Genomic DNA, 13,812 nt, shown 5'->3' on the forward strand with positions numbered 1-13,812 from the left:
TATTCATCTTATGGATCTGTAATTTCCTCTATATTTCATGATAGTTTTCAGAAAAAATGTAACATAAGATACTTTATTAATCCTACGAGAGCAGAATTCACTCGTTGCAGCAGCGAGAGTAAAAAAAAAAAAGGGTTAATTAAATGAAGATAAAAACTATATACACTCCATCAGAGTCCTTTGGTGAGTGCACAGCAGGTCAGATAATCATTCAAAACATGTTTATCTGACCTGTTTATCTACCAACAGGAAGTTTCCTATAATGAATTAATAGATGAGGTTTAAACGAAGTGGCATTTTTGAAGAAACACATCTGAAACATCAGTAACTGATTCCAAACTCAACCAATTTGTACCAAATTACATCACTGTCGTTATTTCCAGGAAACTTTTAAGACACTTTTAGGAAATTATCAATTATAAATTTCTCCTGTGAATGTATGAACTCTATCTATGTCCACAATATCAAAGTCTGATTTCTCTCATTGTGACACATCGTTACTGTTGGGGCTCAATCTTAAGCAGAAGGCACTGAAACAGGCACCGACAACAGGAAGCAGTCAAAGCGAGCTTACGTTCTGCCCTTGCTGGTGGCGGCGACCCGGGGGCAGTCGCCGATGGCTTTGTAGTTCTTCGACCACACGAACTTGGACGTCTCCGAGATCTCGCAGGCCTCGAGGGACAGGAAGACGTCTCCGGTCTCCTCGTCCACACCTGCCACGATCTCCTGGGTGCCTGTGGACGTGAAAACCGTGGAATTACTCTTTAGAGATTACACAGAAAAACTGCTGTCAGGTATTTGAGGTATTTCTCTGCACCTCAGTTAGTCGAGCCAGGATACAGGATTTCATTTTAGTCACTTAGAAAGACAGTATTTTAGCTTGCAAAGAATATATCCCTGATATCAAAGCATGCTGCAGTGATGCCAGTAATAATAGATTTCCATATTTAGTCCGAGCATTGTTGCAAAACAATCTGACAATTACATTTTTTATTTATTTTTATGTTTTTTTAGGGTGTTTTCAGTCAAAAACTGTGGTTTCTGCATCTGTAGGTGAAGGACTCTAAAATATTTTACATTTTTCTGTTTGATAGATGTATAATATGGGAATTTTAAGTATGTTATTGTTTGTATAGTATAATTGTTATGTCATTATCATAAAGTGCCAGGTACATTCTCCATCTGCGCATGTGTTTGGTGAGCTGGAACAAAATCTAAAATGCCAAAGTCCACAAACAGAACTGCAGTTTAAAAACACACATCATGCTAGTGGTCATGTGACACATCACCTGACTCGCTGTCCCGCAGGTATTTTGTTAATATAAAAGCTGCAGTGTTGAGCTGCTGTTACCTGGCAGAGCCTTGGCACAGACCGGCTCAGACAACTGGGAAGGTTTCCCGACGCCGCTCTCGTTGACGGCACGAACTCTGAACACGTAGCTCTCACCTTCCTCCAGACCGGTCACCTGCAGGGAACCATGCAGAGCAAAACCTAAACTCGTCAAACGTTCAAGATACGAGTGTTAAAACAACATAATATAAGTCTTTGGTTTGTTTTTTCATTGCTTTCAAAACCTCTTGCTGGACAGTCGGTCTCCTACCTGCAGGTAACGGTGGCTCACAGCTTCCTGATTCAGAGTGACAAACTCCGACGAGCCCTTCTTGGCCATGTCCACCAAATATCCGGTGACTGCACCTGCCCCGATGTAGACCGGAGCCTTCCACAGGATGACCAGGGAGTGACTCCGGACCTCGCTGAAGCTCAGGTCGTAGGCTGGGCCTGCAGGTGCAAACATTCAGAGGATTTTATTATTCTGGTGCTGGCGTGAGCCGAATCAAGTCAAGTAAACCAGCTCATCAACACAGAAAGCTAATTAAAGAGCTAATTAATCACCAACAGTCACAATAACATTACTTTATCATATTACGGTTCAATTCACGAATGTAATGCGCCACCATCAACTCACTTGAAGTTTGAAATGTGATTAAAGGAGGTTTTAAATCACCTAAAGCAGAAACATCAAGCCACTGTTATTGATCAGTGCAGATTAAACATGCTATGGGGCACTTCAGCCTTATTTATTGCAGTCTTAATATGTATATCTGGGGCCTGTCTGGCGTCCTGAAACATGACATCTTCCCTCCGAGTCGGCGTCAGAATATATAAGATATCAGAGAGGCAGCGACGGTTCTCCTACCTGGCTCATCCATGGTCCAGGCTTCACATTTCATCGGGGTGCTGGGAGCCGAGGGCACGCCGACGCCGGCCAGGTTGCTGGCCTGAATCTTGAACTCGTAGAAAGTTCCCTCCGTCAGATTGTCAACCTGAGGACACAGAGAGAGGAGAGGTGTGACGAGATCATCTGTGAGTTCTCATCGACGACACGATCTGTCGTGTTCCTACTGGAGAACTTTGTGTGCGATCGATGCCACTCACGGTGCAGATCCTCTCCGCGACGCCCGCCAGGTTGACCTCCTGCCACACCAACGTGTCGGCGTTCCTCTTGTCGATGTAGTAGGCGTTGACCTTGGAGCCGCCGCACTGTTTGGGACTCTTCCAGGCCAAAGTCATGGAGGAGCCGTCACAGCTGAGCATGGTGATGCCGTAGGGAGCGCTGGGAGTGGCTGAATCACACCCAGAAAATACATCAGTGTTTGATTGTTTCAGCACTTTCAGTGCATTTGTGTTTTCAAACTAGATTTATACGACCTTCCACTACAACACGCTGAGGAAATATTCAATCCTTTACTTAAGTAGAAATAAAAATACCACATTGTACAAGTCCTGCTTTGAAAGAAGAGGAATTACGTTAGTTTAGTCAGGAAAATGTAATGTGAGTAAAAGAACTTAGTGCCAAAATGTCCTCTTGTTTCAGAAGCTGTAACCACGATTCATTAATTAACTGGCTAATCATCTCAGCTGTACTTTTATACTGTAACTTACAACAAAACATCATATTTTATAAACTCCTCATATGTTTTATGTGCAAAAAAAAAAATAAATATAGTATCTAGTAACTAAAACTGCCACTTAAATGTATTGGGGTATAATATTTCCCTCTGAAATGCAGAGAAGTAGAAGTAGAAAGTGGCATGAAAAGACTGGAGCACAGTAGACGTACTTCCACCACTGCCTCTACTGAATAAGTGCGCAGTGCTTTTAAAATGGTTCCAGAAGTGTTTTGCACAAACAAGACTTTGTGATCTCTCTGGTGCCACACGGTGCACTGTGTTACTGCTGTGTGCAAATATGCAGCTCTGTGATTAAAACTCATGATGCAAAGTGAAAGTGGACAGAGTGGGTAAACGAGGGGGGGGGAGAATGAACACACACACACATACATACATACCGTATTCCACCCCCTTCCCTGGACAAGAGGAGTGAAAGGAGCCACAACTGAGCATCAGACCGTGACACTGAGCTAATCTGAAGCTTTTAATTTGTACCCTGTGTTTTCTATACAGTCTTTCTCAGCATTTTAAAGCACTTTTCAGCTGCACAAACAGAGCGTCCTACACATGTGATGGTGCTCTCACCGAGGGCCGGCTCCACGGCGATGGGGGAGGACTCCTGAGACTCCTCACTCAGGCCAAAGACGTTCACGGCCTGGACGCGAAACGTGTAGCTCTCCCCTGGGATCAGACCGTGGACCACAAACCTGACACACACACACACACACACATTCATTTTCATTTGATTTATATACAATTAAAAGTTGTTGCCATTAATCAGACCAAGATAAAGAGTTAATCTGCTGTTTTATGAGTTTATGAAGATCTTTGGTGCAAACAGAAACTAAAGCCTACGTAAGGTGTTTCTATGTAAATATAATACATTATCTATATTCACAGGTGAATCATACACAGCTTTATTGTTCCAAATACATCTATCATCATCACCAGAGTGTAGAAGAACCTCCAGCACAGATCAGAGACACATAACAAATACATTTAGGATTAAGATTCATGGGGGAGTCATTGGTCTAATAGTTGCTGAAGAGGGTATCAGCTCACACATCAGGTGATTGTCAAAACAAGAATGACTGTGAGGCGTGCAGAGCGTTTACATGGCAGACACTGAAGCTGTTTTCTGACCTGTTAAGTTTGAAGGGTTTGTGGTTACAAGCGAACCACTCCTTGGATCCGAGGACGCGGCCGTCGATGTAGTACCCCATGAGGTTGTTCAGGTGTTTGGGAGCCTCCCACTGCACAAACACGGACGACTTGGTGTTTCTGGTGGCAACAACCACACCGGGAGCAGAGGGGACGCCTGGTCGGGGGAGAACAAGCTGTTATTAAACACCAGAAGTGATATTATTATTTAGAGGTCTGTGTTTTGCCTTCAGTTTATGCAATTTAGTGTTAAATTCTAAAATTACTTCAAAACTAAGTCAACATCTCCTAATCAACTGATCTGGGATCATCTATGTGCAGATGTCCAAAACAAGGAACAAAGGAGCTTCATCAGCTGCCAATCACAGGAACTTATGAGCCGACTTTATCAAAAACCCTCTGATGCAGCTTATTGATCCCCACCTGTATGTGTTCCCCAGAGCAGACTAACAGGAAACCTTACTGACTGATCTGCACATCTAGCGTCCTCCACATCCTCTCCACAGCTGTAGGCTACAGAATCACTTGTGCCACTTGCAAAAAACATGCGTTTCCTAAAGCTGTGTCCACTGGTGATGTGCTGTCAGTCCGACGTGAGCTGCCACTGTGCGTCACGTGAGCAAACACAGAGTGAGTTTGGGTCTGTGGGTCGAGTATAAACCCAACCGATGGGGTTTGTTTGGTTATGTTTGCTGGGAAAGCCTCAATGGAGGTTATTTTTGTTTCTTTAATATGCAAATAAAACAGATTTGAGAGCAAAACTTCTGACACTGTGATCAAAAAACGTTTTATCTGCAACAGTGTCGTTTTCAAACCCTCCAGTTTTCTTTGCAAATCCAAAATTTTGAGTCCAAATGTTTTAAATCTCCAAAACTTTTACATTCCAAAGTAAAACATTTTATTCCCAAATTTATTTTAGTTGCAATCAAACATTTTTGACTGGAAAGTTTTGCTCTCAAACCTGTTTGACTGTGTGATAAAGACACAAGAGTAACCGCATGACTGCCAAGTTCAAAATACGTCAATGATACTTCAAAGTTTTGATGTGTAAATGAGAAAAGAGGCAGATTTTGATGTAAAAAATAATAAAATAAACATTTACATATGTTGTATTTGGTGTATATTAAATACATCGGACATAAACTGCAAGAAGTGTTCAGATTTAAGAAAGAAATGGTGCAATTTACGTAAACAAGTTACTAAATAAAATGTATTTCACTGTTTTACATGATGAAGCTACAGTTTAAAAAGGCCACAACACAAAGAAAAGTATACAAAGAACCATGTGCTCTGCTCAGGGTTAAAACACACACACACACACACACACACACACACAGTGGAGCAGTGAACTGATCTGTGACGTTGCAGCAGTTAAAAGGTGTTTCCTTTAAACTGTACATACCAACCGGGAGCTCGATACCTAGAAACAAATACAGTGATTCACTTTGAACAACAAGTTTTTATGTCTGCAGACATAAAAACATACAAAAAAACACTATATTCTGGGTGAGATCTGGACAGAAAACATCAAATATAAACAGATTTTCCTCGATTTTGCACTAAAAAGCTAAATTTCAACATTTCGTCCTTAAATATAATATTATATCTAATTGTTTATAATAATATAATATATAATATTATTAGAATATTGTGTTGTAGTCAGTGTACATGATGTCACATCAGCTCTCGCTTCATTTCACACCCTCGATCCCCCCCTTACCATCCTCATCGACCTTTTGGATGGGCTCGGAGGGCGCTGAGGCCTCGCTGGAGCCGTACAAGTTGACCGAATACACTCGGAACTGGTACTTTTGCCCGTCTTGCAAATCAAAAACCGGGTAACGAGGGGAGAGCAGTTTGACTGCCGTGTTGATCCGCTGCCACGCTCCCGTGCCTGCTAAGCACTGTGGGTGAGTCGAGGAGGGGAGGGGATGGGATGGGATGGGATGGGATGGGATGGGATGGGATGGGATGGGATGGGATGGGGGGGGGGGGACAACCTCATCAATGTAGCACAAACACAACGAGGAGCTTTCAGGGTTCAGATCATGTCGGGGCTCAGTTTAGTTCACTTAGTAAATCACTGGCATCAAAATCTATAATATATATAGTGTGTGTGAGTGTGTGTGTGAGTGTGTGTGAGAGTGAGAGTGTGTGAGTGTGTGTGAGAGTGTGTGTGAGTGTGTGTGAGAGTGTGTGTGAGTGTGTGTGAGTGTGTGAGTGTGTGTGAGAGTGTGTGTGAGTGTGTGTGAGTGTGTGTGAGAGTGTGTGTGAGTGTGTGTGTGAGTGTGTGTGTGTTAAACGCCAGAATGAAACTTGAATTTTTGGGGTCAATACTGATTTCTGTATTTAAGAGTCATAGAAATCTGATGTAAAAAGTTTTATCAGATTAGTTTTTCCACATAAAAACAGCAAGAATTCTGTCCTTAATCCTTAAATTTGAATTCTTGAATAGCTGGAACTCTTTTAATTAAAGAGTTTGGTCTTGTTATGAATTGACTCTATATAGACTGATTGATTTAAGGACTCCTGAAATTCGTCTGGGTTTAAAGAGTTGGTGACAGGATGTTGTGTTAGACTAGATAAATAAACTATAAGCTATGAATAAAAATATAATAAAACAAAAACATATCAAATCATTTGAAACTGAGAAAAAGTTAAACTAAAGTTAACTATAACCACATAAAAATGTTTGTATATCTGCCACCATTGATACTAATACTAATACTAATACTAATACTAATACTAATACCAGTATTGATTTGGAAAAACTGATCCTGCAAATATAACATTTGGGCTCTTGTGCCAAACTTACTGTCACAATTTTAGCGTATGGATTATATATCAGTTATTTCTTATTAAATGTGATCTCCTCATGGATTTATCTACATTCTTCATATTTGGATGTTGCATACAAGTGGAGCCCCGACTGCTAATTCACTGCTACATGGTGAGCTTTAGTGTTTTCATGTTCCTGACTGATCAGAATATAACACAAGCATAAAGAAAAACACACATGTAACCTCTTAAACTCAGTAAATCCTCCTCATACATGTTGTGTTTCTAATAGAGAATGAATGAACACTTCAGGTGAGATTAAAAGGAGAGAATCCAGAGTTTAAGAGCTTCATGTCTCCGTGACAGTGGGCTACATTGATGGACATGGACGGCCAAAGGCGAAGCCACACACACCTTCTCGACGACGTACCACAGCGGAGCTCGTCCGCGGGGGCTGGGAGGCTTCCAGCTCAGCACGACGTACGATTTGAAAATCTCGGTTGCGTGCACGTCGGTGGGCTCCCCCGGGATAGTTACATAGCCTGGATTAGGAGTGAACGGTGTTGAGGCCGACAGTAGATACAGCGGCACCTGTTGCAGAAGTCCCACATCGAGGGCTGTGAAGTTTATCTGATAACGTAGCTCATAACATTAATTTAGTTTTGTTAAAATTAATCTTTCAGGTTTTTCTAAAAAAGCTGAATGGTGAATATTTGGTCATTATTCTAATCTATTACCTCACCGGCTTGTGAAATGTGTCCTCGGCATTTTAACTAAACTACAATTACTATGCTGTTAGTTTTCAACAACAACATATTTATTAACGTAGAAGAACTGTGAAGTTTGTAGAGCAAAAACAAAAAAAGGGGTAAAAGGGATAAAAATAAAAGAATAAAAAGATATTGAATAAAATGTATATTAATTATATTAAATCAAATATATTAAATATATATACAAATTAATATAAAAATGCTTTTCATTATTCCTTTATGTTCTTTATGTTTCCACATTTCTTTTCTCATTCTTTTACAGGTTTATCCATTTTTATGGCACCCCCGTGACCTTTTTCATCTTCGTAACAACGACGAGTTTGTTTAAATCTCAGTCGCCGGTGTCTCAATTCAGCTTTTTGAAAAGACGAAAGAATCCCCATTATGAGAAGTTACATTAATTAAGCAAATTAAATCAAATTAAATTTCATTAACAGAGTTTAATAGTTGGGCACTAAAATGTGGGACTTCTACAAAAACCTCACGTGTAAAAATGGCACCAACGCACTGATGTTATGTGTTTTAGTTCTTAAATTAGCTTCTGTGTTAAAGGTTTGCTTTAAAATGGAGAGAGAGATACTCGACACACTTTGGGGAGGGAAGGAAATATTTAAGTGGTTTAATAAAAAAAAGAAAAAAAAACTTTCAGTCGATTAAAAGCGGGAATAGAGAAGTCGGAGTTAGATCAAAGATGACAGCACAACAGTTAGGATGGGAGGAGATGGTTTGTTCTGATGTAGGAGAAGTCTAAAGCAGATCATCTTTTACCGACATGTTTTATGATAAAGACTCTACATTTATATAAAGCCTGTATGGAAAGAAATAGATATTTGAGATTAAACTCAGGTTTCTGTGTGCAAAGTGAGCAAGACTAAAAAAGATTAATGTTTTGTAATTAAATGTTTCTTAATGCACATGTATGTTTACAATGAGGCAAAATATTAATGTTGTTTCTGACAGGAGATTTAAGACATTTCTAGGAAAACAGTCTCAAAAGTTTGACTGTAAAAACTGTGATGTTTTGATTGTGTTTCTTTAATTTTAGTCTCTCCTTATAAGGTACGAAACGTTTACGTTGATGCGATGACCGACTATGAGGATGCTGGTGAGATTTTAAACTGGACTTTTATGTGCAGCACAAGTCCCCTTTTAAAATGAATAATAATGGTATTATAGTGCTGATGGGGTTTGGGAAAAGGGGACAGGGTGTTAGTATTTGGTTTAAATGAGATTAATTTGAGGGGGTTTAAAGAAATAAAAGCAAATCTCTGAACCCAGATCAGTTTGTACCCTACTGTACCTTCCAGATCATCGTCCTTGATCACTATGTCGTATTTTCCTTCGATTTTAATCACTGTTGCAGGAAACGACAACAACAGACTTGTTAGGGAGCAGCTGCATCCTGCCGGCTTGTATTTCTTTTATTTACCTTCCGCGGTACCTTGCAGCCTCTCGCTCTCGGCGGCGTCGAGGGCGGTCACTTTGTCGGACTTGCGGGACGGCCTGCTGATGCCGGCGCTGTTCACGGCTCGGACCCGGAAGTGGTAGGAGTGGCCCAGCTTCAGGCCCTGCACCGGGTATTTGCAAACCTTCACCGGGGCGTCGTTGCACTGGACCCAGGTGTCGCCGCCGGCCTCGCACCTACACACCAGGACCGGGATATGACATCATCAGTATGACGCCATCTTCAGCAAGAGGTGAGGTCAGAACAAATGCAAAGCAGGTGGGATTACGTACAGTGATGGAGGTCAAAGACTAGAATAGAAGTGAACAGACGCCGGGGGGACGGACATGGATTTAAAAAATGTTAAGCCTATCAGAGTATCAGATTGATATTGATAATTCCCAGAGAATCAGAAATGGAGGACAAACTGTGAGCAGATCCCAGATCGTCAACATTGTCGGGCCCACTAGTGAGGCATCAGGTAAATGATCCATGAGATCCAAACTAAAGAGCTAAAAGAGGCCAAAAGTCTAATAGACATCATATTATACTTCTTCTAAGTGTGATTCGACTGCTCCGAGCTATAAACAGAGAGCCTGAGCAGTTTCCAGGGGGCAGACGGACCTGTCCACAAAGTATCCGGTGATTGCCGCCTCATTGACGGTGTTGGGGGGTTTCCAGGCAACCAGGACGTAGTCCGAGTTGATGTCATAGGCCTTCACGCTCATTGGTGAACCAGGGGCCCCGGGCGCAGAGGGGGCGGCGTCTAGGGGGGCAAGGACATAGGGAAGGAAGGGATGAAGGGGGGGGGGTGATAAAATGACAAATACTCGACTTAGAAAGATAAAAAACAAGAATTAAAATACTGCTCATCCTCCCTTCAGTAGGCAGAAGGCAATTAATAATAACTCAACTTCCTTCCATCTATTTTCTTATTCTGCAGGGTGTTTTCTCTCACGGTAGTAAGAACAACTGATTTAATTCTTTTTAAAAAGTGTCTTTGTGTGCTGATTATGGTGGGAACCTGCAGACATCCTGACTGAAGCCTTCAGTAATTATGTGTTACAGCCACAAAGAAAACTCTCCCTCATTTAGTCATGTTGAGCAACAACCTGAGCCTGTCACACGCTGCTACCTTTGAGATTTGGCTGAAAAATAAGATGAATGTTCAGATCAACCAGTCCATCCATCCATTTTTCCATCCAGCTGATCGCCAGCAAAGACCACAAAGAGACCCCACATCTACAACCTGAAGATTAATAACTTTCTGCCTGCCGACCTTTAAAATCAAATCAAACATACTCCATATTTATTCTAGTCGATGACACAGTTTCCTTCTCTAATCCTACCTGAGACGAACAGGTAGGCGCTGTGCTCGGCGGTGCCGTCCTTTGTAAAGATGCGGAGGGTGTAGAGGCCCTCGTCGTCCTTGGCCAGGAGAGGCAACGTCAGACGGGCTGCACCACCGCCCACTGACATCTCCGCCAGTTTGCTTGGTTTCAGCAGTTTATCTGTTGGACGGAAGAATAGAAGTATAAAAACTAAAACAACGGTCCAGAAAAGGGCTGAATTGAGTTGTTTTAAATCTAAATGTGATGCACTGATACCAGAACCGATGACTGAGCGATGGGCCTTACCGTCTCTGTACCACTGGGCGAGCGGTGGCAGGTTGGGGAGGTCGGGGATGACCACCATGCTGCACACCAGACTGATGGAGCCGCCCTCCACGCCAAAGGTCACCGAGAACCGATCCAGCAGGGTGACCTCCAGCTTACTGGCGTGGATCTCAGTCAGATGGGGCACTGAGCAAGAAGTGAAACGTCCCTGTTAATAATCACTATGGTTCAAAATGAGACAGATGTGTCAAATATGGATGTGGTCGAAGATGTTTCTGTATTTTATTTTAAAGAAAACGTCTTCTCATAATAAGAAATACTCAAAATAAGATTTAATAATGCACAAAAAGTACATTTATTCAGTTTTAGAGAAGAAGCACCGAAGTTCTTCTGCCTGTCTTTGGTGTCTTAGTACCACATTTACTTAACTGTCAGGAAATCACGGTTGAAAATGAGGAAACCAGTGGCTGCATCACACTGTCAATCACCTGTATTGATTGATAATCATCAATGTGCTGAGCGCAGAACCTCATTAGGGAAATAACATTTGTATTTTAGCTGGTGGGGGTGTGAGGGCCAACAGATCTTTGGTTTCTGCACCGACACCTGAACCTCTTGGTGTGCAAAAGCTTTTAATTTCAAGAAAGTGGAAACAGTTGGTGTGTCGTCACCCTGTTGTGGTATTTTTTATTTCATTCTTGTGGTATATTATTTACTATTTTAACTTGACTTTTTTAACTATCTTACACATTAATGTACATGTATGACTCCAGTAGATCCCCTCAGCTGGCAGCCACACAACTGGCTGCCGTGTCTGTAATGTAATCCTCTGGAGCAACTGCACTTGATGAAAGCACGTCCAGGAAAAAGAGCTTGTTTGATCCACTGACAGGCTCAGAGTGTTATTCTAAGTGTGTGGCAGCATCATGGAAAGGATCCCTACAGAGAGAGACCTGGAAGATCCTTCTGGTTTAACCACAAACAGCACACACACCAGACTCCATTCACAAAAACAGGGATTTTACCACACCGGACATGTTTGTCTACATTATCGTGAGTTGGATCCAGATTAAAACTTGAAAACACCAAAGTCAGAGCACCTTTAAACATTCCTGTGGTTTTGCTTAAAGGAGAATTGTAATCAGATCATCAGACGCTGAACTATTTACTGAGAGCAGAAGTTCCTCTTGTGTTTCTGGGCGAAGACAACAGCTTCTTGCAATAGTTTCCACTGCTTATCCGACCTCTCACACACACACACACACACACACACACACACACACACACACACACAGACACACCGCTATTTGTAGCCAGCTGATCGTGGTTATGTGTCTGAAGTGGTTGTGTCTGGGCCTGATTCCAACCAAAAATTAAAAACACACACACACACACACACACAAACACACACCCCGCCTGACACGTCTCCCCCCTCACCTAGCCCAAGCTGGCAGGACTCTCCGGCTCCTGATGCTCCTGTGAGGAAAACAAAATCCCCATTACAGAGAGGAGCGTGACAGGTGAATAAGCGTGTGAATATTTCGGAGGCAGGATGAGAGGACGACTTACTCTTCACGGTGACCGTCGCCTTGCTGGTGGCCGTGCCGTGAGGGTTGGTGGCCACAGCGCTGTACTCAGCAGTATCGCTCACAACACACCTGCAGGACCAGACCGCACGCAAACGTGTTAATAAACACATGAATATATGATCGAACATTCCCGTTTTCCATGAATATCATAGTCAGTATTTCATTATTACGTTTTATCGTGTTGTTTCTGAACTGACTTCTGTGGTTTATATCACTATTTTGGAATATTAATTTGCATTTTCTTGCTTAAGATATTTCTATTTTTCGGTCAAAGGTGTAGGTTTCACTGTGGGAGACCTGAAATCATATATATAACAACAACATATTATCTCTGACTGTGTAATGTTGTACTTGTGTGTGTACTAAAGGGGCTAAAGGGTCTTTTGGGAGTCTGTTATAATGATTTATTATAATCACGTGTGTACTACATACTACGTACTGAATCATCATTAATGATTATTAAGTATGCCATTACCAGACTGTCCTCAAGTAATATGTCTTTTAAATTGTTTTTCAAATATTTTACATTGTTTTTGTGCATTTTTACACTAAAATATTGAATAATTTTCATTTGCCTTAAAACTAACACTGGAAAACATTAGACTGAGTGGAAGAAACAGAGTTTATTTACTGTATGTTTGTGATAAGCATTAACATTTAGATGGGACGAGGTCGGACCGTTCATGTAAAGACATGTATTTCATTGAATATAGAGTACTAAGTGTGTTAGTATATGATTTCACACAGAGCTAGGGCAGTTATGCAGCCTGAGAGGCAGAAACCAGGGACAAAATATTCTCTATTACAACTATTCATAAAGGAAACTGTCAGCGTAAAAGTTTGAGGGGAACACTAGAGTTAAAACATGTCCCCAGTGGACAATTTACCATAAAAACGAGTGACATGTCCACATTTAACTGGACATCCGGCTGAAGACGGAGCCAATCGTGAAGTCGTGGCTCCATTTCAGAGTCAAACATGACGCACATGGAGCAGCTACGCTCTTTCTCTCCTCAACAAAAGCTTCAAGGTGAGCTGGAAACTCCTTTGAAAAGATGATCTCACGTGGTGGGAGGCCACTGGAAAGAAGTCGTACCAAGGCGGCGGCGCCCATGTGACTGAAGAGGAGTCTGGGGTGAGAATAGAAGGAAGAAATGTGACCTTCACCCTGCACGGACCTATTTTAAAAGACGATCCATTTTCTCAGCTGTGTGTGTGTGTGGGGGGGGGGGGGACATAAACTGAGCGTGTGCTCTTCTTCTAATAGAAGTTTTCACTCAGACTCTGATGGGAAAAGTCTTTCACTTCTTTTATGAAGTAAGGGACGCAAACGACAGAGTCCTCGCTGACCCTGTAATGCAGCGACGGAGGAGGAGCGGTGACATTCAGCGGCTCGGATACAGAGAGAGAGAGAGAAAGAGAGAGAGGGGGAGAGAGAAAGGGGAGAGCAGTGGGAGGAATTCATGGCTCGAATGACGCAGAGGTCAGCACTTCGACACGAA

General features: G+C 42.0%; 1 protein-coding gene across 2 annotated transcripts in view; it reads right to left on the reverse strand.

Moving 5' to 3' along the window:
• myom2a (myomesin 2a) overlaps positions 1-13,812 on the reverse strand; it is a 28,627-nt gene that overhangs the window by 7,526 nt on the left and 7,289 nt on the right. For both annotated transcript variants that reach the window (XM_070856590.1, XM_070856591.1), the window contains 13 exons: positions 12,291-12,379; positions 12,159-12,197; positions 10,743-10,907; positions 10,455-10,616; positions 9,730-9,871; positions 9,091-9,302; positions 4,096-4,270; positions 3,538-3,659; positions 2,438-2,625; positions 2,199-2,325; positions 1,602-1,780; positions 1,352-1,466; positions 575-734 (listed from right to left, as the gene is read on the reverse strand). In XM_070856590.1, the coding sequence (XP_070712691.1) occupies positions 575-734; positions 1,352-1,466; positions 1,602-1,780; positions 2,199-2,325; positions 2,438-2,625; positions 3,538-3,659; positions 4,096-4,270; positions 9,091-9,302; positions 9,730-9,871; positions 10,455-10,616; positions 10,743-10,907; positions 12,159-12,197; positions 12,291-12,379 (1,875 nt within the window). The remainder of the gene's footprint in view (positions 1-574; positions 735-1,351; positions 1,467-1,601; positions 1,781-2,198; positions 2,326-2,437; positions 2,626-3,537; positions 3,660-4,095; positions 4,271-9,090; positions 9,303-9,729; positions 9,872-10,454; positions 10,617-10,742; positions 10,908-12,158; positions 12,198-12,290; positions 12,380-13,812) is intronic.

This window comes from Pempheris klunzingeri, chromosome 3 (genome assembly GCF_042242105.1).
Source record: "Pempheris klunzingeri isolate RE-2024b chromosome 3, fPemKlu1.hap1, whole genome shotgun sequence".
NCBI classification, from domain to species: domain Eukaryota; kingdom Metazoa; phylum Chordata; class Actinopteri; order Acropomatiformes; family Pempheridae; genus Pempheris; species Pempheris klunzingeri.